The sequence below is a fragment of the Pristis pectinata genome, chromosome 32, assembly GCF_009764475.1.
Source record: "Pristis pectinata isolate sPriPec2 chromosome 32, sPriPec2.1.pri, whole genome shotgun sequence".
In the NCBI taxonomy this organism is placed as follows: Eukaryota; Metazoa; Chordata; class Chondrichthyes; order Rhinopristiformes; family Pristidae; genus Pristis; species Pristis pectinata.
In genome coordinates, this window is record NC_067436.1 from 6,658,499 (window position 1) to 6,685,716 (window position 27,218).

The 27,218-nt window shown below is 42.3% G+C and overlaps 2 protein-coding genes across 7 annotated transcripts in view; one reads left to right on the top strand and one right to left on the bottom strand.

Moving 5' to 3' along the window:
• LOC127585216 (cytoplasmic polyadenylation element-binding protein 1-like) overlaps positions 1-13,431 on the top strand; it is a 50,059-nt gene extending 36,628 nt beyond the window's left edge. For 2 of the 3 annotated variants that reach the window (XM_052042480.1, XM_052042482.1), the window contains exons 6-12: positions 1,009-1,122; positions 2,713-2,817; positions 3,408-3,544; positions 4,461-4,659; positions 11,062-11,156; positions 11,232-11,312; positions 11,943-13,431. In XM_052042480.1, the coding sequence (XP_051898440.1) occupies positions 1,009-1,122; positions 2,713-2,817; positions 3,408-3,544; positions 4,461-4,659; positions 11,062-11,156; positions 11,232-11,312; positions 11,943-12,053 (842 nt within the window). In that variant the 3' untranslated portion in view covers positions 12,054-13,431. The remainder of the gene's footprint in view (positions 1-1,008; positions 1,123-2,712; positions 2,818-3,407; positions 3,545-4,460; positions 4,660-11,061; positions 11,157-11,231; positions 11,313-11,942) is intronic. The other variant, XM_052042481.1, reaches the window with a different exon arrangement.
• A 9-nt stretch (positions 13,432-13,440) lies between these two features.
• Positions 13,441-27,218, bottom strand: part of sv2 (synaptic vesicle glycoprotein 2) — a 79,020-nt gene continuing 65,242 nt past the window's right edge. For 2 of the 4 annotated variants that reach the window (XM_052042485.1, XM_052042486.1), the window contains 6 exons: positions 26,085-26,174; positions 24,998-25,086; positions 22,445-22,584; positions 18,122-18,217; positions 16,682-16,841; positions 13,458-14,914 (listed from right to left, as the gene is read on the bottom strand). In XM_052042485.1, coding sequence (XP_051898445.1) covers positions 14,731-14,914; positions 16,682-16,841; positions 18,122-18,217; positions 22,445-22,584; positions 24,998-25,086; positions 26,085-26,174 — 759 coding nt within the window. In that variant the 3' untranslated portion in view covers positions 13,458-14,730. Of the gene's footprint in view, positions 14,915-16,681; positions 16,842-18,121; positions 18,218-22,444; positions 22,585-24,997; positions 25,087-26,084; positions 26,175-27,218 lie in introns of all 4 variants that reach the window. The other 2 variants (XM_052042483.1, XM_052042487.1) reach the window with 2 other exon arrangements.

Consider the following 27,218-nt stretch of genomic DNA (forward strand, 5'->3'; position numbering starts at 1 on the left):
CTGATTGGGATATGGAAAACTAAAGAGCATTGATAACTTTGTCCTAGTTTGTGATACCTCATGGACAAAAGGTGGGGAATAGGGGAGAGGTTTGGGGATCTGAGGAATTTTTCACTCGGTGGTTAGTATCTCGAATGCACCGCCTGAGTGAGTAGTTGTTGCAGGTGCTTTCTGAATTCAATATCTAGACAGCTACTTGAATTGCCAATGTGTAGAAAACTATGGACCAAGTACTAGCAATGGATTTCTGTAGATAGGCCATATTTTGCATGTCCAAAGGGCCTGGTGCTATATGACTTCAGATTTTCTCTGCCTTGCTATACTCATAAACTATGACCTGATACTTCTATAACAATAGGTAATGGAAATTTATTTTTTGGGTGATTTTTATAAAATGGTGCTAGATGTCGTTCATCATTTGGGTTGAAATTCAAACGTATTATAGTAGTGGTATCCAAATTGCTAAGTACCTCTGTCCAATCAAAATGAAGGTATTTGATCAGGTATATTTTGGTATGCAAATGCAATTTGGATACAAATTAAACTAATAAATTAATATTAAATGTTTAATACTGCTATGACCTTAAGGTGCTGAGCAACAAAATATATTCTACATTGTCACTAATAGTGTTACCTTTACTCAATTGGATAAATCTGGAAGGCTTCACATGAAAGCTTTATCCTTGTAGCCAGCTGATGGAATGCCTTGTTTCCAGTAACTTTAAGCTTTTGGGGTTAATGTTCATGTGAAGTTGCCATGGCTTTGTAGTCTTTGCATCAGATAACCAGACACTAAATTTCTGTATCAGAAGCTGGCTTTGCTACCAGCTGCTTTGCACAGCATGTCTCAAGGCTAGAGTTGCTGAGCATGCATCTCTTGCAGTCATGTGGCAAGAGGTGCATAGTGCAGTGTATTTCTATACTGCAGATACATTCAATACTTCAAGGTGGAGTATGATCTGTACCAAGAAAAAACTCCCTTGACTGTTCTTCCATCTTTCCATAAAGCAATGAGTGAAGCCACATTTACTTGGAGAGGCCAGCTGCCACCCCGGAATTATAAGAATCCGATCTATTCCTGCAAAGTGTTCTTGGGTGGTGTGCCCTGGGACATAACTGAAGGTAAATATCAGCTGTTGTACTGCTTAGGAAAGTGTCAAATGCATAACATTTTCTTCTATAGCTGGTTGCTTATTGATATAGTCAATGGATGGCAGTAACATTTGGCTGATACCCAAGTGAAGTTATTGACCATCATTAACTGGATATTAGTGTAGCTTCTCTACAAAATGATGTTTTGGTTACCTGCACTGTCATAGAATTGTAATGGTGCACCCACTTAACTGTCCTATGCCAAAGGCCTGCAGTCATTCAAATGCTGACTTCTAAACCCTAGTTGAATCTACTCCTGTCATTAGGCATTGCATTCCTGTTGCAAATTTGCTGCTCTTAAACTTGTCCGGACTAATTATACATCTAGTGAATACAGTAGATTTGTCAAACCTTCATTTCAAAATGCTGATTTAAATATTAGCAAGTTGGACTATCATCGAATAGGCAGACATTGAGCCATTTTGGATTGTTTTGTCACTATCCAATTCCAATTTGATGCCTAACAGTTGCCTTAATTGGATTGGAACAGATTAATAAGAATGGTAAAATGTATATTAAGTTGAGCCTATCTTGATGGCTTCAGAACACAATTGAAAATTGCAACTTGAATCAGATCTTCAGAGAATGTTTTGATTTTTCTGCCTGCATTTTGTTTCGTCCTTTAATGCTCATGGAAATTGCTTTTTTGCTTTGTTTGCCTTCCTGGCATCTTTTAGTATGGAAAAAAAAACTGATTCTCATTTCCAGTGTTTTTACTTCATTTACATTAGTTTTTGCTGTCTTCATCCTAAAGGTCAAGTTACTATTTGCACTTCACCTTGCCCACTACTTTCCCCTTGATGGTTTTCCCTGTAATTCAGGTGCCCTATCAACTTTGGAACATAATGTTCCCCTTCAATCTGGTATTTAGCACTATGCAAAGTATTCCTGATAAACATGGAGTGGGGGAGGGGGTGAAGGAGGGGGGAATGGTACTTTTTTCCCCCCTAAATAGATTGGCCAAATGCCTAGTTGTGCTTGCACAGCTAACTTGGAGCAGCCTAAATTTTGGTATCCTTGTATTCTCAATTTGGTGCTTTTTATTGCAGTGTGGTGAGTATCCTACACTTTAAACTGCTTTAAGACATTTACATAGCAGTCTCCTTGAATAAAATGATCTTGTCACCAATAATGATTCAATTGGCAAATAAGTATTAAAGCAACATGGTTCAGACATCGTGTTCACCCCACTTGGGCAATGGCAGATTTTGGGCAGTTGTAAATTGTGAAGACCAATAAACTTAATCAAATTTTCTTAACTAGAAGCTTGCTATTAACCTTGGGTGGGTAAAGGAGAATGAAACCAGTGCCTGGTTCTGTTCAGGACCAGATTCAAAGAATGAGATTTGTTTCTAGTGTTGAATTAACTAAATCTCAGCAGTTCAGTCTTGATTAAAAACCATATTTGTTTGAAACTGACTTCTAAACTGGAAGCTGCAATGACAATCTTATTCTGATCACCAAGATATAATTTCCTTTCGTGGCTTGTGCCTTTGGGTTTGTCGTGACACTGGCAGAATTCCATTTGCTGTTTTTAATGGTTTATCCTTTCATCCTTAGTGGGACTGATAAATACGTTCAGAGTATTTGGTTCACTGAGTGTGGAATGGCCGGGTAAGGATGGCAAGCACCCTCGATGCCCACCCAAAGGTAATATGCCAAAAGGTAATGAGAACTGAGACATGGTAGGACATTTTACCTGTTCTGACGTGAACACGTCGTCACTATGGTTGTGGGTCAGAGCACTGGTATGCATGCAGGTCCAACGGATGTCAAGCCACCTTGCATAGTGAGTAAGGACATTTAAGCCTTCATGGGTTAAAATAACCAGTTTTATATTGCAGGCTGTTTTTATTTTAAATCTACAGTGCACTGGTGCATTTTCTAGCCTTGATTTGTATGTAGTAGTTTGAAATGACTACCACCTGTATAATACTTATTGTGCAAACCAAATATAAAAATAGTTTACTTGCATGAAGTTCAATTAATGTGACTGAAACTTGTAGAAACTAACCAGTTGGGTTACTTTCAAACTAGAATTCCGAAATGTATGCCAGAATAGCATAGCTTCAAATGTATGCATTTTAATTCAACTGCATCTTAGTGTCAAAACTTTCAGAAACACTCGTGTACCTTTTGTGCACAGTTATTTGTAGTTTTGTTCAGTTTTTGCTTTGTAGGTTAGCTCTTCTATTTTCCCAATGCAAAAACTAAAGATTGTATCATGACTGAATTAGTTAACTCTTTATTGCTAGGTTATGTCTACTTGGTTTTTGAATCTGAGAAGTCCGTGCGTGCATTACTACAATCCTGCACACATGACCTTATGAGTACTGATGGTGCAAGTGAATATTATTTCAAGATGTCAAGTCGCAGGATGCGCTGCAAAGAGGTATTTTGTGTGTTTTTGGTGTTCTTTCCATCTAGTTTTGTGCTATTGTCTCTTGGAATATGGTTTTCAAGGTATACTGGTTTGACTTAAAATTGCATAGTAATGACAATGCTGAATGTTGGCTGAGTACTTAACGGTTACTTGATCTTTTATGGAAATGGCCAAATGTTAAATAATAGTCTGCTCCTACATGACAGTTTTGTTTGGAGTTTACTTTCAACTGAGATGATTTCCAGCAGATTTGGGAGAAATGTATTAATAACAAATCTTCTGCTTTGTACTTTGTGGCTGGCCTTTATCAAGTATTGATGATTAAGTCTCCTAAATTGTGGTGTTGTGGAAAAATGTATATTGTTTTGGCTCAGGCCATCAATTTGAGTGCCATCCTGCTTCACAGGTTTTTAATCTTGACTCCACTGGATATCCTCTGGAAAGGAGGGAGTTAAGGAGGAGAAACAAGGGCCTGGGTTTAGTCAGTAGCTGTTGGATTGGGGGGGGGGGTGGGGTGCAAGTGACTGGTGGTTCTCAGCTCATCCTGTTCATGAGGGCCAGTCATTGAGACAGTGGCACACCCATGGCTGGTCAAGTTGAGAACTGGAGCAGTGCCTCTAACCTGGGGGGTCAGGAAATGAGAATTCCACCCTCTGGCCTGCTCACTTATCAACCTTGAAGAATGACTTGTGGCTGAGGAAGGACATCAGCTAGTTTGCATTTGGAGTCATAAAATTAGATATAATGAATCACATGTTTGAACAAAGTTGAATATACCTACAGATTTAGCAAAAACAGTGGTAGTAATTTGCTATATTCTGTCTGCAATTTGGGGTAGGGTTTTGTTAATCCTTGTATCAGTGTAAAAGATAAAGAGCCAAACTCGGGTAACTAAAAGCTAAATCTTTACTCTCAATTTTTGCAGGTGCAGGTCATACCTTGGGTCCTTTCTGACAGCAATTTTGTTCGCAGCCCATCCCAGCGCCTGGATCCCAGTAAAACTGTTTTTGTTGGAGCACTGCATGGGATGTTGAATGCAGAGGCCCTGGCAGCGATCATGAATGACCTATTTGGGGGCGTGGTATATGCTGGTATTGATACTGACAAGCACAAGTATCCAATTGGTATGTTTCTACATGGTGTTCCCAGTTTATTCTCTACCTAGTCTTGGCCTCTTGGTACACCAATTGTAAATTGAAATGCTGTAATTTAGTGGTCTGATCTTTCATAAAGATTTATTAGTACCAGTGTTCCCTCGTATGCGAGCTTGTTAAATTCTTTGCCCTCAATCTGAGCATTCAATTTCCAAGTATGTAATCTTTCCACAAATTCAGATGGTCTGTTAATCATACAAGCTGCAAAACAATTTTGGATTTTTTGCACATTACCATAACTGAGCTAGCAACTAATTTGTGCTCTTGGTTAATATTCTTGCCAACATAGTATACATAAACCTGAAGGACAGTTGTGCTTAGTCTAAATGAGACCAAGTCAGTTTGTGTGCAGTAGTTTTGATTTGTTAACTGTTGGAGAATGGTTTTTAAACCCAGAATGTCATTCAAAAATTCATTGAGTGAAAGCAGATAGGATTTTAGACATTCCAAGGAAATGAACTAAAATTGAGAGAATATCCCCTGTAACAGGCAGGTTAAGGGTTTGGGGGAAGAAGGTGACAGCATTTGGAGTGGGGGGGGGGGGGGGGGTGGGAGTTGGTGGGGAGGAGGAATGAAATTCCAGTTGAGGTACTGGAAAGCTACCACATATCTTGCATCATTCCTCTGGAAAACAAGGGATTGTAGACCAGTTGGCCTAACACCAGTTATTTAAGTTGTACTTTTGAAATGTATACAGTTTTTATGCACATCATGAGAAACCCCATTTTTGAATTGTGAATGTTGCTTAAGTGGCCTTGAAGACATTTTGATAAGTGCTGAAATAATAGGCAGTGCTCAATTTGGCACCGATAGAATTAGTATTGAAAGGATCTTTTGGGGCTACAACAATTCATTATTTATAAATAGGTTGTGGACAAATCAGAATTCCTATTTGTTACTGACTTGTGATGTGAAATTTGGTTTTGTGGCAGCAATGCAAGGACATTAAAAATTACTAAATTACAAATAGTGAAAGGAATGAGCTGGTGTTCATGGACTGTTCTGAAATCTGATAGCAGAGGGGAAGAAGCTGTTCCTAAATCCTTGAGTGTGGTTCTTCAGGCCCCTGTAGTAATGAGAAGAGGGCATGTCCTGGATAATGAGGATCCTTGGTGATGGATGCTGCTGCCTTGAGGCACCACCTCTTGATGTCCTCCAGTGGGGAGGGTTGTGCCCATGATAGAGCTGGCTGAGTCTACAACCCTTCGCAGCCTCTCATGCTCCTGTGCATTGGATCCTCCATACCAGGCTGTGATGCAACCAGTCAGAATGCTCTCTACTGTACATCTATAGAAATGGCGAGAGTCTTTGACATGCCATATCTCCAAGTTGTAACAAAGATCCACAGGCATGCCACCTTCATGATTGCATCAGTGTTGGGTCCAGGATAGATCCTCTGAGATGTTGATGCCCAGGAACTTGAAGCTGCTCACCCTTTCTGCTGCTGACCCCCTCAATGAGGGCTGGTGTGCTCTCCTGACTTCCCCTTCCCAAAGTCCACAATCAATTCCTTGGTCTTGCTGATGTTGACTAAAAGGTTGTTGCCACACCACTCAACCAGCTGATTTATCTCACTCCTGTCTGCTGCCTCCTTACCATGAGATTTTAGCAACAGTGGTGTCACCTGTGAATTTATAAGTGGCACTTGAGCTGTGCTCCTCCATGTGGAAAGGTATATTGAAGTTATAGCAATGGGGCAGATGGAAGTATTAAAGTTTGATTAAGGTTGTACATTTCATTGAAGAAAAGTTTCTTAAAATGTAATAAGGAATAGTGAAAAGCTCAAGATGGAGGTCCAGAGATTTTGGTAATAGTAGGAAGCTTTGGAGAAAGTTTGTATTTGGGTATGCAGTGTTTTACTACAGGAGCTGACACTCATTCCAACTGTTTCAGTTGACCATTTTTGTCTGTAATCTCATTTTGAACTTGACAGGTGGCTCTTTTTATGGCTACAGGTTAGGAATACGCTAGTCTCGATTAGATTCCAGGCACATTGGGATTAACCCATTTAACTAGAAACATGACCTTTCCTACTGGTAATCTAGTTCAAGAGCCTTTATTCCTAATTCCTTAAGAGGTCTGTCCAAATCATCTGATACTTCCCCACATGTAGTTCCTGAGGGTGTAAGATGCTGAAGGAAGTGTAACATTAGCTTGAATGAAGCTGGGGCTTCAAGTTAGTGGGCAAATGAGTATTAAGGTTCGAAGGCTAATTTAAAGTAATAATATGGATAACATTCTTCTGTTCTGACCTGTACAGGGTATTCTTATTTTAACAGTATTCAATATAATATAGCCCTTCCATTTTGTGAATTGGTTCAAAGCCAAATTTAGTCCCAATAAACTCTTCACCTGGATATCTTGTATAGGTCAGAATACCCTGTACAGGTTGAGCTTATTGGAACTAGTTGGCTCTGAACAAGTGAAATGAAAGCAAGAGTTATGCATAATATTGGAATGTTGCTTCGGTGCTCTCCCAGATGAATGAGGCTTAATGGGAATTGTAATCCCAAAAGTTAACAAATGGAAGGTTGTGAAACTGGAAAGAAGTCTCCATTAGTGTCCTCTACTCAATTTGAGGACCTGCCCTTAAATTTCAGCTACTATGTACTCCACGTGGAGGAAGTGAAGCAAGATTTACTAACCCAAATCTGGCACTCCATTTAGAAGAAATTAAGTCCACTGCCAACTTCAACACTAAGTGGTTCCTGTTGCAAGCTTCTTTTAGTACTTAGTCTCTTGGGGTCTCTGTAAGGTATGCATAATCCTGTATGTTGAAATCCTATGTGTACAGGAGGGGTGATGAAAGAAGTTTGCCAGTTTGATTTTTGTCTAGAATCTTGTAGACTGGCTTGTTACTCAATCTGGTTTGACTCTCCCCATTTTAAACGGGTGACTACCTCGATTATTACCCTTGTGGCAGAAATCTGAGCTCAGTCTGAAAATGGATTGGGAATTTAATGTAGAGAGCATGGTTGTATTTAAATGCTAGTCCCTTCTGAGAAAATGTGACTGTTCTATTTATCTTTCTAGATAACACTAGAAACATGCCTATGCCTACGATCAGATCATGGTTATTGCTAGATGAAAGGCTCTGGTGTGTCCATTTTAAATGTGCCTTTGAGTTGCTTGTTTAATATAGGATCTGAAACCTCTAACTTGGTTTAAGTTGATGTAGACTAGACAACCCTGCACTCAATTAACACTAGTCAGCATTGGTATTGCAAATTTTAATTGTTCAGTGTTGGTACTTCAGTATTTTTGTTCTGTACTGCTGAAGTCTTGAATGTAAAGGAAAGTTTGCCAAGAGATCAATCATGGAACAGAAAAGCAATTCGAAGACTTCACTCGATCTATTGCAAGAGTTTTTGCCAGATTTTTTCCAAATATTTGAAAATTGCAATGAGTTAATTCCCTCCAAGTTTATTTTGTTCATTTTCTGTTCCAATGCTGCTACTCAGTATGACCTCTATAGGGGGGATGTTCTGTGGATGCTATGAAATTATAGAATATAGAACAGTACAGCACAATAAGGCCCTTCAGCCCACAATGTTGTGCTGACCTTTAAACCTCACCTAAGACTATCTAACCCCTTCCTCCCAAATCCCCCCCCTATTTTAAATTCCTCCATATGCTTATCTAGTAATCTCAAATTTGACCAATGTACCTGCCTCCATCACCACCCCAGGCAGCGCATTCCATGCCCCAACCACTCTGGGTAAAAAAAAAACAAAACTTCCTCTATCTCCCTTGAACTTCCCACCTTAAATCCATGCCCTCTTGTATTGAGCATTGGTGCACTGGGAAAGAGGTGCTGGCTGTTTACTCTATTCCTCTTAATATTTCATATACCTCTACCATGTCTCCCCTCATCCTCCTCTCTAAAGAGTAAAGCCCTAGCTCCCTTAGTCTCTCTTCATAATCCATACTCTCCAATCCAGGCAGCATCCTGGTAAATCTCCTCTGCACCCTTTCCAACACTTCCACATGGCTCCTATAATGAGGCGACCTGAACTGGACACAGTACTCCAAGTGTGGTCCAACCAGAGTTTTGTAAAGCTGCATCACTGCCTCATGGCTCTTAAACTTGATCCCATGACTCGTGCTAACATCCCATAAGCTTTCTTAACTACCCTATCCACCTGTGAGGCAACATTCAGTGATCTGTGGATATGAACCCCCAGATCCCTCTGCTCCTCCACAGTACCCAGAATCCTGCCATTAACTTTGTACTCTGCCTTGGAGTTTGTTCTTCCAAAGTGTACCACCTCACTTCTCCAGATTGAACTCCATCTGCCACTTCTCAGCCCAGTTCTGCATCCTATCGATAACCCTCTGCAATCTTTGACAGTCCTCCACACTATCCACAACACCTCGGACCTTCATCTGCAAACTTGCCAACCCACCCTTCTACCCCTGATCCAAGTCATTAATAAAAAATCAGAGGTCCCAGAACTGATCCTCGTGGGATACTGCTAGTCACAGCCCTCCAATCTGAATGCACTCCCTCCACCACAACCCTCTGCTTTCTGCAGGCAAGCCAATTTGGAATCCACACAGCCAAGCCTTCCTGGATCCTGTGGCCTCTGACCTTCCACATGGAACCTTGTCAAGTGCCTTGCTAAAATCAATGTAGACCACATCTACTGCACTACCCTCATCAATCTGCCTGGTCACCACCTCAGAATCCTATCAGGCTTGTGAGACATGATCTGCCCTTCACAAAGCCATCCTGGCTGTCCCTAATCAGGCCATGATTCTCTAAATGCTCATAGATCCTATCTCAAGAATCCTTTCTAACAGCTTGCTCACCACAGACATAAATTCTTTGAACTTTACCCCTTTCAAACTAACTTGGCTTTCAGGCTTTTTCTGAATGTGTAACTATTGTCTGAATGGTTAAATTGCAAATGTCTGTTTAATTTTCTGTTTTGTATGACCAAATACCCAACCTTGCATGAGGCTTTGTAAATAGGGCAACATTCAGAGCTGTTAAGTGGCTTTAAAAATTGAGCTTTGTAGAGCAGTAACTACAATGTAATTTGATTTAACATACCAATACATTTTCTCTACAACTTGAGCAAACACTAAACTTTTCATTGTATTTGTATACTGGCTTTGCTTGGTGCAATTTTGGAGAGCACTGATTTACAATAAGGTACTTGATTCTCTAGTCCAAATATTCCAACTATCCACTTCCCTGTAGTTGAAAGTGGACATCTGCTTTGGCTGCTCTGTTGCTGGGCAGGAAAATGGACACGTGCTTGCTCTCAGCTGGTGCTTCCCACAGCTTGATGTGGAGAGGTGAGGGTTGGTGTTGGGTGGAGCAGCCACTCATTGATGCCAGTGTCAGTCAATGGCCTGGAATGTGCGGTCCCTCATTTCATACTGGATGCAATGAAACTTGTCTCCTTTTGGCTGCAGTCATACCAGCTAGAAAATTTTCTCTAGTAACAAATTGTATTTCCAAGCTGCTTAGCATAGAATCTGACTGGGGTGAGCTGTGCAGTCAAATGGAGATAGTTTCCATTTGACATGAAGAAACCATGGGATGTGGGTGATCGGTCAACACAAAGCAGTGACTGCCTGTCCCCAGCAATGCCTGCACTTAGCATTGCTAGCCAGGGTGTATCCTTGAGCCCCACTCCTTAACCTGGCCTGCCCAACACCTGTCTTGGGCAACTTTTCCAGAGTTGAGGGGTAATTTGTACCAGGTTCTTGATGTCAATGTAGGGCAACAAGGCAGGAGTTGTGGTAGCTGCCTAGCACCAGTTCCAGGTGCACCAGAGGGTGGGGAGTTTGCACAGTTTACAACACAAGTATTGTCAGTAAACCATCTGTGCCCATTGTTGACCCCTTAACATTAATTCCACTAGCATGCTTGTTCTTGAGTACCAGTGTACTTGTAAAGATTTTTTTAACAAAGCCTTGGGAGTGGGGAGCCAAAAAACCCACCTGGTATTGTGCCAAAGAACCATAACTTTTTAGTCCCAAAAGCCTATAAATGGGTAGAGTTGGCAGTAACTCCCAGTGCTTAAATTGTTCTGCAGTGTGGAAGCTTTTTTTGGCATTGATGTTTAATGCAAATCAAAATGGCATGGCACAAACTTTGTACCACATACTGCAATCTTGTTCTCATTTGGTGGGTGTAGCTTTAAAAGGCTGAAGACCTGGATCTGGGATCTAGAATAAGTTTATAATTTCGCTCCAAGGAATATTGACATAAAGGACTGCTAGCATAATTGCAGTGCAAGTAATATGTACATGATGCTTTGGAAGATCTGAGTAGTATGTAAGTTTTTAAACCATTGAAGAATTCATATTGTTGATGGTTTAGAGGCTAATTGAATCTTTAGCTTGATTTGTATTTAGGTTCTGGTCGAGTCACCTTTAATAACCAGCGCAGTTACTTGAATGCAGTTGGAGCTGCCTTTGTAGAGATAAAGACTCCAAAGTTCACTAAGAAGGTAAATTTGTGCTTTTAAGTCACTAATATTTGGAGGAAGAAAATGTCTGACTGACTGAAATGTTTCTTGATAAAGGTGCAGATTGATCCATACCTAGAGGACTCCATGTGTCAAGCATGCAGTGCCCAGCCAGGACCATTCTTTTGCAGAGATCCAGTGAGTTTTCTTGACTTTGAAAATTATTGGCAAGGAAAAAAATTCCTATATTATCAGCATTAACAGGAATTCCTTAGTATAATGAATACGCTGTTTGCACCAAATACCCAAATTCAAAAGGGGGATGTTAACTGGACTGATTTGTTTTTAAATGATGGATGGGTAAATGGGTTAAGATGCAATGGTAACAATGCTGGAAGTACTTGGCAGGTCAGGCCACATTGCTGGGAAGAGTTGATGTTTGAACTGTGACAAAGGGTCTTCAACCCAAAATATTAGCTTTCTTTCCACATGGTGACCTGAGTACTTCCTACATTGTTTTTAAATCTGTAGTCCTTTGATTTTCAAGCAGCAACAAGCAATAGGTGGCTTAACAATCTGTAAGTTTGCATCAGTGAGTCATGTCATCCATGTTCTTGTGTGCTGGCATTACAAACCAGCAATGGCTTGGCTTTTAAATAACCCTAGGTGGTTGCAACTAAATGGGATATTTTGATTACACTTGGTGCTCATTTTTTTTTTGAAGTAAAGGAGGTCTGAATTTCCATTATTTTACTTGGCAAATGTATAAAACCCCTGGCATGGTTCATACCAGTAATTAAACCCAATTAATGTTCTGTTTTCCCACAGGTCTGCTTCAAATATTTCTGTCGTTCATGCTGGCAGTGGCAGCACTCCTTAGAGGTTCTCCGCCATCACCGTCCGTTGATGCGCAATCAGAAGAACCGTGATTCCAGCTAAAACTGCAGAAGGTGTGCGATTTCTGAGTTGAGTGAGCTGGTATTAGCTCAGACTGGGAACAGCAATTATGGACTGAAGTTCACTCCTGCACTTGCTATTTGCTGTTTAATATTCACAATCGCACTATGCACAGTGAATTCCATGGGGTTTTGGGGCCCACCAAAGCAGTTCCCAGACAAAAGTTCTGCACAGAGGTGATAGCCAGGTCTTGAAGGTGTTGAAGCAAATGGCTTCACATTTAGATTTTTAGGCTTTTTTTACATTCCTTGCATTTTGACAATGTTGCAAGTTCATTACCTTTCCACTAGCGGTTGCCATACAGTGCCTTTAAATTTTTTTTCCCCATCAGGACCGCAGATACTGGTGAATATTCAGCCGGTTTTTTACTTGACTACAAGGCAGAGAAGAGTGCTTTATTTAGCAATCAAATTCAATATTTTACGCTCAGTTTTTACAGATGCAACTGCCTTTTTAAGGCTTCATTTTTTTGACCAGTTAAAATGTTTTAGTCAAACACAACCGTGACTCTTTCCTGGCGGCTTTTAACATTTTTGTGTCTGGGGCTGCTATTATGGACCCTGGGTCATTGTTGTAAATCAAGACGTTTGCAACCATTGGTGTGGATTTATGGATTAGAAACTGGACTGAAATAACGACATTCGAGCTGCTGTACATAGTTTTAAGATGTTCTTTGCACTTTTTAATTTGCACTATGGGTAGGTAGAGGTTTTTAATCACCATTCTCACTGATGTTTTTTTGTACTTGAGCAGAAGGGGTTTCATGGCCGGGCCAGGCTGAGTTTCCGGTTTTGTCCCCTTTTGGGCAGTTGCTCATTACTGTTGAAAAAGGATGAAGCTATTGCTGAGCAGCTGCTTGAGTCTCCCAAGTTACTTGAAGAGGTTTTTACTCTTGTGGTTTTTGATCTGAAGCTGTGTGCCAAAGAACCAGTGTCCTTAACTTTTTTTTTGCTGAGCTGTTGCCTTGTCACCTGCCCAGCTGCTGTTGAGCATTAGTAAGGTCTCTACCTCACTGTGGTGGTATGCAGGTGTGACTGCAGTTACCTGAAGTTGTGGAGTAAGCTGTTAATGTTGGTCAAAACTAAACCTGTTGAAGCAGAAACTAGTTTGAACATGTCTAATGTACCAGTACAGTGCAAAATTTCTCACTGCTTCCACTCAACCAGAGGTACAAAGGAGCCTATGTTGTACATAATGGCCAAATGCCCCAGTAATCCATCTGCTGATGTATTGCTAAACTGCAATGACTAAATTGTAGCAATCCTTCAGTGTGGCCATGACCATGGAGTATACTGGCCATTGACACCCAGACTTGCTGTAAGTAAAAACCCAAATGGAATAAAAACCCATGTTCACAGTATGTTATGGAGTGATTTTTATTTTGTCCATATTGTGATTTTATTGCTGTTAGTGTATTACTAGTAAAACAAATTGAGTAGTTTCTAAATGATTTAAGTCACTTTTGATCAAAACTGAATTTTCCTTGATAAACTTCTAATTTGTCTGGTGAATCTAGGGATCAAAGAACATTGGACAAGTGCAAATGAAAAATAATATCTGTTTAAAACTTCAGTAGAATTTAAAGTGCAGCATTAAATTTAACTATTAAATTCATCTGCGGCATTTCGTAAGTACTTCAGTTGTGGGCAATTGCTTGTTCTAGGGTGGGGCTTATTTGGAATGGAGTAGTCTACAGGCTACAAAGGTCTTGGCTGCAAGAAACTCTAGGATATTCAGAATGTGAATGCAAGCTATTTGGTTTTAATTCTTTTGTCTGAAACAGTTACAAATTCCATATACTGCATGTATTGGTTCCTTTTTGACATTGCATTTACACAAGTACTAGATGTCAAAGGTGTAACTGACAATGTACACTAGGCACAATTCAGAAGTAAGATCACTTGTAGAAGTGCAGTTGCACAGGGAAGTGAGTTTTCTCTAGTGAATGTAGTCACAGTGCAACTGAATAAGCTTATTGCCAAGGCATACAAGAATTGTCATTCTTTACTCATACAGATAACTTATTGTTTTCCCTTCAATTGCTAGATGTTTGTAAAAGACAAAGTGGTGCTGGTACTTTGTTAAATGTTTCATTTCTAGAAAACAAAAATTACCGGCCAGCACAATTTGACCCAAAACCAGTAGTTTGTTTGATCAGAGGTTGGGATGCTGGGAAAAGGGAAATTGCTAAAGAATTACCAAACCAATGCAGTAACATTCCAGTCACATCAAGGAGGTGTTACAGTAGGATAAGACTATAACCTAAATTGTTTCATTTTTCTTGTTGCAAACCTTTGATCAGAACAATCTGCATTGCAACTGTTTTACTGCAGATCTACAGGAAGAGCCATTCAACCCATTGTTCTGCTGTGCAACTGCTTGTAACCTATCTCCTACCCCTTAAACAGTGGCTGTTTGGCAAAGTAGTAATAATGCTTTTACACCACTGATCCTATAACTTAGCACGGCTCCTTTTTGCTGCCTGCTGATACTACTCTTGACCCCAGTCAAATTTGCTCTTTCTCCATTCCCTGATTCCTGCTACTTGAACCCAGTTCCTTTTTGAGTAGAATTATATAGAAGGTGCCTATGCAGTTTTTGTTGCAACAAATGGATCCCAGATGAGCCATAACCTGGCACAATCACATTAAAAATTCATTCAGCTTAATTCCTTGTTCTTGATGTTGGGTAATTTTAAGCCAGCCACACTCCCTATGAAAAACATTATTGCTACCAGAAGGATGGGCACAGTACAGTTCACATCAACAAGCTGTCCAAATGCAACATTTCCCAAAATGGATGCAATTCGGCTGGTGCCAGTGAAGACTCCTAAGGCAGATGACCTGTTGAGACAAATTTACAATGTCAAATTTAAAATCAAACTTAATTTTTCTTATGTGGAGGATATTACAAGTTGCATAAAGGGCTAATGTATAAACAGCTTATTAGCTTACTGTAAGGAACATTTTGTCCTTATTTAGAATGATTATACCTATAGCTTTAATACACATTCACAGCTGCCAGTGCAATTTCAGCAGGTAAACTGCCTGGTGAAAGTAAAGGTAAATTAAGGAAGTTCATTCTCCACAGCTAGATTCCAAGATCAGAATCAAATGGGCAAAACCTGGCCAGCTAGTTCAACCAGAAGGCCTAAACTCATTAGCCCAGGTTAAACACTTATTTCACAGCAAGTTCTGTTGCATTGTATTGAGTCGTTCTGTGCTTTAAATGATATTCTTTTGGGTAAAGTTGAGGAAGAGATTAGAGGAATGTCTTTGCTACTTGTAATAGCAAAATTGTGCTGTTAGAGCTGCAGAATGATGGACTTCAGGTGAGAGTCTGAGAAACAGTAGTTAGTGAGATGGTGCTGGTTTTGTTTTATGAAAATTCCAAACAGTTGGAACAGGTTCAATTTAATTGGAAAATTGGAATGTGACCCCCTCTGTTCAAAAAGGGGGCAAGTGGGAATCTATAGCCCAATTAACATATTTTTGGAAAATGTTAATCATAAGTGGCATTTTGGAACCATTTACAATCAGGCAATCCTTTTACATAAAGGGAATTGACAAGTTGATTGGAGTTCAACTGTACAACACAGGTCCTTCAGCCTAACTCAACCATGCCAATCATGATCTACACTGATTCCATGTGCTGTGGACAAGGGGAACTTTGCAGGATGAGGGAAGTTTGGGCATGCTGGACTTGTTTCTGTTGTTTAAAGGGATTTAACTGAAACTATAAGGGGTCTTAACTGGGTGGATGCAGAAAGGGGGTTTTGTGGGAGGTTCTGTGCTCTATCACTTACGTATTTTAAAAATTGTTGCCCATTTTAGATGAAGCTTTGAGTGTCATGAATCTTTGCTTCCACCTCCCTTTTGAAGTGTTAGTCTGAATATTTTGAAGCAGAGCTAGATTCTTAAGCTAAGGTGTGAAAGGTACCATTTGGCAGAAGTAATGCAGAGTTCAGTCTGGTAAGCTGTGATCTTAAATGGCAGAGCAGATTTTGGGAACTGAGTAGTTTGCACCTAATTGTGTCCAGATAACCATTTAAACTAGTTGTGTGCACAAACTGCACCAAAGAGATGCTGAGAACTACATGTATAACCTAACCATGGTGTCATGGAAAACAGCACTGATATTTAGGCTCTAACAGATCCTAATGCAAAATTGTACTCTCAATGATGTGATTGCTAGCTAAATATTTGTACAAAATATTGATTTGGAAAGAACAAACAGGATGAATAAACCTTATTCTATCTTGTCTAGTAGGCATTTTGCAGTGGGAGGTTTAAAACTGTTGCCTGCTGGGGTAGTCAGGCTTTGGATTCTACTCCTGATCCCTTAGTGGATCAGATCCACTAAAAGAATTTCTGAAGGACTAATAAATGTCAAAAATCTTCTAAGCCTACCCTATCAACCAATACCAATAAACTAATTCTCAACTGAGGCTTCCTGTATTGTAAGGAATAAAGATTTGAAGATGGACTTGTTGATTGTTGGTATTTCTCTTCAATGTTTCCATCAACTAACCACCCCCTTTCCCCTGTGAATGATAGTCAAGCTTGTAATAGAATATTCAGGAAGAATCCTTCCACCTGAGAGTAACCTACCTCAAGTGAGTGGGATATAGTTCTAGCCCAATGACATCAAGTGAGTTCCAAGCAATAACTGAGATAGCACTGAACAGACATGACATGATCAAGCTCTGACTTTTTGTCTTCACTTCCCAGATGAAGAACACACTGAGACCTGATAGAAACAGGCTTGCACCTAGGAGATAAAAATCACATTTTAAATGCTTTACTGACCAACCCATTACAAACTATTCTGTTCAGTAAATTTTCCACCACCAATAGTAAACTATTATGATTTTGTCTTTGCACTCTAATGGATAGTTTGCTGCATTAAATGTTAACCTTCTCTCTTCCATCTGGAAGAGTGCACAAGATGTTCAGAGGAAAAAGACTTTCTAGTTGGCCTCTACAGGACTTGATCCTCAGAAGTTGCCTTTGACTGCTTGCTCTGCTGGACTTACTCCTGTTTTACCATGTTGTTTAACCCACTACCTCTTAGCACAAAACTAAATTTGAGCTTGTGAAGGTGAAAACTGAGGGCAAGATCTGAACTTTGGGTGTTAGATCAGAGCCCAATCAATGACTGGCTTATGAAGATGGCTTGTGTTGGCAAGAAGAAACACTGGTTGCAATTTACAGAGGAGTGTTCCCTTCTGGATGTCAGATTCTCAATGTTATGGAATTAACTTTTAAATGTGCTGCCCTTGAGAGTTATGGACTTGGTGGGTTGCAGGATCCATTTCTCTGGTGTGACTCGTGGATAAATGGCAAGTTGTTCAGTGGTGTGGAAAATAAAAGGGACTTTGGTGTATGGCCACAGATCCTTAGAGGTAGCTGGACAATCAACAGTGTGTTTAAAAGGCATGGGGGATTTCCTTCACTAGCTGAGGCACAAAATAAAAGCTGGGAGGCTGTGCTACAGCTGAATGCTGGTTAGTAGGAAGCTAGAGTATACTTTCATTATATGAAGGATGGGATTGTACTGGAGAAGGTGAGGGGGGCATTGCCAAGACTGGGGGAAAAATGTAGATGTGAAGAAAGATTAGGTAAGTTAGAGCCACTTGCTTTGGACAGAGGCAGCTTGCTGCATATCCAGGTGGATATCAAAAATCCCATATCAATGTAAGAAAATTTCTGGTCAATGTTTATTCCCCAAGTAATGACATGGAGTAGTTTCTCACCTTGTACAAGAGTCTAGATGAAGGGTCTCTATCTGAAATGTCAACTGTCCACTTCCCTCCACAGATGCTGCCTGACCTGAGTTCCTCCAGCAGTTTGTGGCTCTGGATTCTAGCATCTGCAGTCTCTTGTGCCTACAACAAGGGTGGCTGCCTCGCTTTGACCCATTGAAAGGTAGTTTGGAACATGTTATTTAAATGCAGGCCTGTAAGTAGTGGTGTGAACTGCAGGCAGCTCCTTGCATTGTACCCATTCTCTTTCAGCCCCCTTATAATTTGGTGTGTATGTGTTACTCACAGAGCAAAAGCTTGCCTCCTAGTAGATCCATCATTAGAATGGAGAAGATATTTCCAGGAAGATTGGCAGCAGCTAAAATGAATCCTTCCATGTAAACTACAAAAGAAAAATAAACTTCTAAAATCCCATAACAGAATGAGAGTAAATGATACATTAATTAGAGCAGAGGTGATTTTTTTAAACATTCAAGTGTTTGATTATTCCTATTGGCTTGGCAAGTAAAGGCATTGAAAGCAGCAAGGTCCATTTCACAAGGGACAGTTGACATTCAACTGCAGGAGCCTGGATTGTCCTATCACAAGCAGCTAAACAAGTTGGATCTGTATTTTTAGGAGCAAGGATAGTGTGATTAGTGAAACCTATAACATCCTGACCATATGTTTTCACTTATGGGAGAATCTTGAATGAGGGGAGACAATTTCATGATAAGGGGCTGGTCACTTAAAACCAAGGTTTGTGGAATTTTCTCCTCCAGAGTGTAGTGAACCTCTAGAATTCTCTACCCCAGAAAGTGTGGAGACTGCCTCAGTAGAAAAATTTAAAGTGGAGGTAGCTAAAGTTTGAAGTTGAGTTTTGTCATATGCACAAGTACATGTGTGCACAAGTGCAAAGAAAAACTTACTTGCTGCAGCATCACAAACAACATTCACAAGAAAAACAAAGTTGTACAAGAGCATAATTAAAACAAAAATGTCCATTGTAGTGCAAGGTGGTCATAGTGTGGCTATACTGAGGTAGTGATTAGAGTTGTGCAAAGGAGTGGATGGTTGAAGGGAAGTGGCTCAAGTTGCTTGATGGAAATGTTTGAATGAACATAGAACATTACAGCAAAGTACAAGCCCATTAGCCCAAAACATTGTGCTGACATTTTATCCTGCTCTAAGATCTATCTAACCCTTCCCTTCCACATAGCCCTCCATTTCTCTATCATTCATGTGTCTATCTAAGAGTTTCTTGAATGTTCCTAATGTATCTGCAAACCCCCGCCACCACCCTCCCCCCCCCCCCCCCCCCCCAACCTCTGCCACCAGTGCATTCCATACACCCACCACTGGTCTTCCTCCAGTCATAATTTTATGTCCCCTTGTGTTAGCCATTGTTGCCCTGAGAAAGTCTCTAACTATCCACTTCATCTATGCCTCTATCACATATACCTCTATCAAGTTGCTTCTCATTCTCCTCTCCAAAGAGAAGAGCCTGAGCTCACTCAACCTATCCTCATAAGACATGCTTTCCAATCCAGGCAGCATCATGGTAAATCTCCTCTGAACCCTCTCTGAAGCTTTGATGAGAACTGAACACAATACTCCCCTTGTATTCTTCCTTCAAATTCAATCTCCCTAAGTGCATCCCTTCACACTTCTCTGGGTTGCATTCCATCTGCCACTTCTCAACCCAGTTCTGCATTCTATCAACATCCTGTTGTAATCCACAGCAACCTTCTACACTATCCACAACACCACCACCAATGACTGGGGATTGAGGACTGTTCAGAGTCCTATTTTCTTGTATATTCTATGGCTTACATCAGATCACAGCTGATCTGCAACTGAATGGTGATGGTTGAGTTGGCTTGAGGTGGGAGGAGGTTGACACAGCCAAATAGTGTTAGACCAATGGCTGGTTCCTCTACTGTAAATACTATTTAATGCTGAGTATCAACTCCATCGGGCAGCACAACCAGTAAAGCCCCTGCCTCACAGTGCCAGAGACCTGGAATCAATCCTGACATCTGGTGCTATCTGTGTGGAATTTGCATGTTCTCCGTGACCAGTGTGCATTTCCTCTCAAAAACATACAGGTTGGTAGGTTAGTTGACTGCTGTAATTACCCTTGGTGTGCAGGTGAACAAGTCTATGGCAGTTGATGGGAATGTGGGGAAAATAAAATAAGATTAATGTAGGAATAGTGTAAATAGCACAGTCAGTGGGCTGAAGGGCCAGTTTCTATGCTGTACGATGCAAATAAAAATTTACTTACTTCAGCCTTGGAACCTTTGGATTACAGTTTCCTGTTTTCCCCATACTCTGCTCTACTGACCATCTGCATAGGCAAACAGGTCTGCCTGACAGTGTACATTCCCTTGACGAATTTTCGCCACAACAAAGGATTTTGTTTAATTTGCACTCAAAGGTTTTGTTTGCTACAGCTATGTGGGCACGCATTTGGAGACTGGCTTTCAAACACAGCTCTGTGAAAGCTAGTAATATTTCAGTCTTTTTCATTGAGTTACTGTGAAGTGACTGTGCCATTTAAAATGGGAAAGAACCTCTCCCCAATATCTGTGTTCCTCCTTCCAGCAACAATGCCCATTGGATGAGTGACTTGTAAATTGCAGCTTGTCAAAACAAGCTTGGTTTGCTTTTGATTAACTGCCTCCTTACCAAGAGGAGATTGACAAGCTTTTGACTTTCTCACCATCAATGACAACTGCTATCCCTATGAGTGTTAAATGTTTATTGTATTGCCTGCTATACCAATTTTCACATGACAGAATGAACCTAATTCCCTTGGTTAATAGAGAGAACCTGTACTTCTGTACTGTATCCCAGAATGCTCTGGTCTGCATTAGAAACCAGGCTGGGACACACACCCAAATAATTTTATTGTGCCTATCATCAACTCTGACCTTTATGGTGAATTGAGTCCATCATTGATGATTGAACAGCTGTTTAATAATCAGAGCAGACCATTGATGGGGAAGGTCTACTGGGAACTTGCTCCCTCCACCAAAATATTTCCTTTCCAAGCTCTGATCAATAAGAGTTGACAAACACTGACTACTTATCAACAAGGACAAGAAGTTTAATGCACACATCTTCTATGTTTTCTACTGCAGGCAGCTCAACACCCAAGCAACTTAGTCAAACTCTACAATACACCAACAATTACAGATTATATTTTAATAAATTTCACAAGTTTAAAAAAAAAACAATGTAAAGCTAATAATTTTCAGGTGGAAAGGCTGGAGAATGCTTTTTTAAACAAGTACTGAGGAACAGCGGGACCTTGGTATCTGTCATGGATCCCTGAAGGTAGCAGTCCAGGTAGCTAAAATAATGAAGGCAGCATGCAAGATACTTGCCTTCATTAGCTGGGACACTAAATACAAGAGAAGGGAGGTTACAGAACAACTTTATAAATTAGTTAAGCCACAGCTGTAATATTCTGCCCTGTTCTAATCGTTGGTATTGGTTTATTATTGTCACTTGTACTGAGGTACGGTGAAAAACTACAGAGTGCATTGAGGTCGTACAGGTAAAAACAATAACAGTACAGAGGACTGTGCCATAGCGCCAGGAAGTGCAATGCAATAAGGCGCAAGGTCACAACAAGGTAGATCGTGAGGTCAGAGTCCATCTCATCGTATAAGGGAACTGTTATACTATAGGAACACTATAGGGAGGAAATGATTGCACTGGAGAGGGTGCAGAGGAGATTAATTTGAGTGTTGCTGGAATGCAATGCCTCAATTATGAGGAGAGAATAAATAGGCTGTTTTCCTTGGAGCGGAGGAGCTGCTGGGAAACCTGCTAGGGGTCTCCAAAACTGACGGTAAATAGTTTTTTTAAAAAAAAAGCTTCTCCCTATAGCAAAGGTGACAGACTCGTACTGCACCAAAACAGGACCTTCAGTCCAACTGGTCCATGCTGACCGAGGTGCCCATATCCGTCTAAACCTTTCCTATCCATGTACCTGTCCACATGTCTTTCAAATGTTGTTACTGTACTTGCCTCAACCACTTCCTCTGGCAGCTCATTCCATATACTGACCACTCTCTGGCTGAAAAAGTTGCCCTCTGGGTTCCTATTAAATCTCTCACCTTAAACCTATACCCTCCAGTTCTTGATTCCCCAACCCTGGGAAAAAGACTTTGTGCATTCACCCTATCTATACCTCTCACGATATTGTACACTATATACAAAGGTGTTTAAAGCTAGCGGGCACAGGTTTAGGGTAAGGGGATAAGGTGGTTGGACAGGTTCTAAGGTGGAACTTTATCACCCAGAAGGTGGCTGGAGTTTGAAACACACTGCCGGCACATGGTGGAGGCAGAGACCCTCACAACATTTAGGAAGTATCGAGATGAGCACATGACTTGGCAAGGCATTGAAGACTATGGATCAAGTGTTGGTAAGTGGAATTAGTGTAGATTGGTACTTTATGGTTGGCATGGACAAGGTGGCTGAAGGGCCAATTTCAGGATGACCCAACAAATACGTATAATTGAAAAGTAAGAGTTCTCCCTCCTTCCTCAGGGATGAAGGCACACAATGCCCTATCCCGTTACAAAGCAGCTCCCACCAAACTTTGGACACATACCTGCTGTTCTGACTGGGTAACAGGTGACATTTTCCACACCTTTGCTGCTTGGGCTGGACCAGTTGCTTGAACAAGCAGATCCACCACTGACCTCTATCCGTTTTAGCAGCTCAGGAAACCACATCCACAGACCGTAAAACCTAGAGAGAGGAGCAGAAGGGACAGAGACATGTCCCCAAATCACTCCAACAACATGAGGAGAATCACATTCCCAACCTCAGGATGGCTCGAGGCTCCCGAAATATCCCGATGTAGGAAAGTGTCAGTCAGTTGGCCCACACCAGGTTTCCACAAGTAGATATACAACCAGCACTGGACAGGACAGGACACTGCTGCCCCCGCCCCCTGGTTCCATCCACCTAATACACACACAGTTCACCCACAGGTTTCCCTACCTCCCCCATCTGGTTCTGGTTTAAAGCGCCACACACCTCTCCCCTAATGGTTCCCATGCTCACTTCTCAGAGCCTAGTGTTTCTTTGTGTTCCTACTTATCTCCCTCCAGCAGCTGTCTCCAATCTTTACATACCCTTCCCCCACATTGCTCCATATGCTCTCTCTCTCTCTCTCTCTCTCTCTCTCTCTCTCTCTCTCTCTCTCTCTCTCTCTCTCTCTCTCTCTCTCTCTGTCTGCCTCTGTCTATCATTCACCTGCCACTGTCTCCCAACTCCACCCCCACTCCCCTCCCCTACCTCCCCATCATCTTTCACCCCTCCTCAGTCCATCAATCACCGCGGACCCCGGTCTCACTGCTCCCCTCTCCACTCTTAGACCTAATGCAGGCTCTCAACCAGAAACTTTGACAATCCCCTTCCTCCCACAGATGCTGCTTAGTGGATCATTGCACCCTGGTGTATATGATGATAAACTAATCGGAATCTGAAGTTCCTCCACTTGTCAGTTCCTCTAGCAGATTATTGCTCCAGATTCCAGCATCTGCAGTCTCTTGTGTCTCAAATGAACTGCCCTCATCTTCTTCCAAATAATACCATGGTTCCTTCTAACATAAAACACTGGAGGGGGCCTCTGTCTGATGACTCATCTGTTAAACAGCACCACAGGCAGTGCTGCAGTCCCTGAACACCCCGTTGAATATCAGCTTGCACCTGGGTTTCCTCCCACATCCCAAAGACGTGCAGGTTGGAAGGTTAATTGACTGCTGTAAATTGCCCCTAGTATGTTGGTGAGGGGTAGAGGCTGGGGGAAGCTGAGGAATGTGGGGGAATACAAACAAATGGGATTGATGTAGAATTAGTGTATGTGGGTGGTTGATGGACAGTATGGACACAGTGGACAGAAGGGCCTGTTCCTGAGCTGTACCTCTCAATGATCTGTGCACTCATGGCATTGCAGTGGGATTTGAAGTGAAATCATTTGGCTTTTACAGTTACATTGGACAACCCAATGCAGAATTTGGCACCTCACTCTGTACTTCATCTAATTATCTTCACGTTTCTGTGAAGAATTTGAAAACATTTTCCCCTCACTGTACAACTTCTGCTTTGTTCCTCGAACCACTGTCGCCTTCCTGGAGGATGTAGTAGACCATCCCTAGGTTGCAAACCTCACGCACAAGTTAATTCCACCCATCATCTCTTCCTTGCCCCCATCTCATTTCATTAACCTTACAGTCCTGAGGCCAAGCCCCTGTGCTCAACACAGATCCCCATGTCCACTTCCAATCTGTGGTGATCCTGGGATATTGTTAACAGAGTCCAGGCCAGTCAGTGAAAACTGACGAGTGGAGGAACTTCAGATTCAGGTGAGTTTATTGTCATATACACCAGGGTGCAATGAAATTCCTTGCTCACGTTAAGCTCACAGAGAGTGGTGAACCTCTGGGATTCTTTACCCTGGCTGGATCACTGAGGGGATTTATGGAGGTAGAATTTTTGGAAGAGGGTGCAGAGTGGGATGGGCTAGGGCCGATCAGGCGTGATCACACTGAATGGCAGGACAGCCTTGAGGGGGCCATATGGCTCCTATTTCCTTACAATCCTCAACAGAGCAAGATGATCCCAGGCTACCCCATCCCTCCTGAGGACTTCAAATTCAGTTCAAGTTTACTGTTATAGGCATATCTACACAGGGTATAAATGTCATGAAAATCAGCATTACAAGACAAGGCCAAACATAAACTTAAATGAACATAAGTTCTATATAATTTACACGTGTGCAAACTAAATGACACTAGTGCAAGATTGAGAGAAAGGAGAAAAAAAGTCTGGGGTAGTATTGGGCTTTTTCAGGTGGGTTCAAAAAGCTGACGGCAGTGGGGAAGAAGCTGTTTCTAAATCATTGGGTGTGGGTCTTCAGGCTCCTGTACCTCCTCCCCGACGGTAGTAACGAGAAGAGGGCACGGCCCAGATGGTGGGGGTCCTTAATGATGGATGTCACCTCCCTGAGACATCGCCTCTTGTAGACCGAGAACAACAAAGGGGGGGTCACTCCGTGGAACTGCTTCCCCCGCACAACCTAAGAGCATCGGGAGGGCTGGGGACGGAACGGCAGAGGGAACGGTCAGTCTCGGGGCTCGGTCACCGGCTGACTCACCCGAAGGAGATGCTGAAGAAGATGACGGCAAGCACGGTCGACGTGGACCTGAGTGTGTGAGAGAAGAGCTTGTGGAGGGGATCCATCCCCTGAAAACAAGAAGAGCACCATTAGCTCACCCGACCGATCGTCTCTCCCAGCTGGAGGATGGGACACTCACACCGGGCTCTCCTGACCCACACGTCAGCAATGGAGCCCTGCGATAGCCGGAATCAGAGCGGGACCCCAGAGATTAGTAGGTGGGGCTTGCGGCTCAGTGGGCGGGGCTAAGGGAATCTGTGGGAGGGACACCAGGGGTCAGTGGGTGCGGCTTAGAGATCTGTTGGCGGCGCCTCAGATCAGTGGGGGGGGGGGGCTTCAGGGATTGGTGGGCTGGTGTTGGGGATCAGTGGGCGGGGCTTTCAGTGGGCAGGGCTTTTGGTGGGAGGAGTCCTGGGGATCAGTGGGAGGAGCTTAGGGATCAGTGGGATGGGCTTCCGGTGGGAGGGGTCCCATGGATCAGTGGGAGGGGCTAAGGGATCAATGGGCAGGGCTTTCAGTGGAGGAGTCCCAGCTGAGTTGGTCTTCCGGTGCAAGGAGGATATGACTACTGCAGGCGAAGGCTGGTGCCTGGCACATTCCAGAGTACGTGCTGAGAGACACACCAAAGCTCGGTGAACCTCTGGGGATAGGCCACAGCTGAGTTCTGTTTCACACCCAGGGGCTGGAACCCAAGTGAGAGCCTCTCCTCGGTCCATCCAGGAGGACCACATGAAGGAAACATCGATGCCACACTGGTGTAACATGGAGACACACAAGACTGCAGACGCTGGAATCTGAGGCAGCACACAATCTGCTGGAGGAACTCAGCAGGTCGAGCAGCATATGTGGGGGGTAAAGGAATTCCTTCCCCCCCACCCCCTCCCTCCACCACAGATGCTGCTTGACCTGCTGAGTTCTTCCAGCAGATATAGTCTGATACAATGTAAACCTGGTAAGGAAGCGAACGATTTGACTGGCATCTCCCATCCATGATTTTATATTTGCAAATTTTACAAATAAAGTTTATGTTGAAGCAAAGGCAAATTAAGCCGCTGATTGATTGTACCTTCAGTATCTGGTGTGTGAGCCAGCCAGCACGACTGCTGTAAAACTTGGTGCTGCTTTTCCTAACAGCAGGGATCAAAAGCCGGTGAACCTGCGGATCAGAGAAATCAAAAGGAGCCAGGTGGCAGAGGTGGCTTGGCTTCTGGTGACTGAGATCACGGAATCAAAACCGCAGACATCGAGGGGGAGAGAGTACCGGCTCACGGTGGGGAGCTGGGCTGCCTGCTGTCACCGTCAGAAAGAGACCCTTCTTATTTGTAGGTGGTGTTCATCAGTTCTACTCAGTAACGATGGCCGGAGCGTGGCGACACTTTGCAATCTGCTCTCTACAGACCTACTCATTACCCTTACTATAATCGTTCTACATTTTTAAATTTAAACTCTATGTCCCTAACTGTCACTAATAATGTTCTTTTAAATCTTCTTACAGGGCTGGCGAATTGTTTTTACCCGTACTACATCAATGCACTCTGTACTAACCCAATGTAACTGCACTTTGTAATGAATTGACCTGTACGATCGGTTTGCAAGACAAGTTTTTCACTGTACCTCGGTACAAGTGACAATAATAAACCAATTCCAATACCAATCCCTGCTGAGCAGTTGTACGTGGGCTATCGTACTTGTAGAGATACGCAGCACAGAAACAGGCCCTGCCAGCCGTCAACCACCCAGTGCTCAGTTATCTGAATACCTTGTCAATCACTGCAGGGCAAGTTGTCAAGGCTGTTAATGAAAGTGGAGGAAACACATGTTTTTTTTAATTTAGCAGCGGCATGGGTTCAAAAGCAAGAAAGTTGCACTAAACTACTATTTAGATCCTGGCTGGAACGGTTGGACTAATTCAAGGCAGCTTAAGAGAGAAACTTTTTTAATTTGTACATTTTTCAGTTTATCGATTCACAGCACAGAAACAGGCCCTTTGGCCCATCGAGTCCATGCCGACCAATCACCACTAATCCCACATTCTCATCAACTCCCCCAGATTCTACCACTCACCTACATAATTGGAATAACGTAGAAACATAGAAAACCTACAGCACAATACAGGCACTTCGGCCCGCAAAGTTGTGCCGAACATATCCCTACCTCAGAAATTACTAGGCTTACCCATAGCCCTCTATTTTTCTCAGCT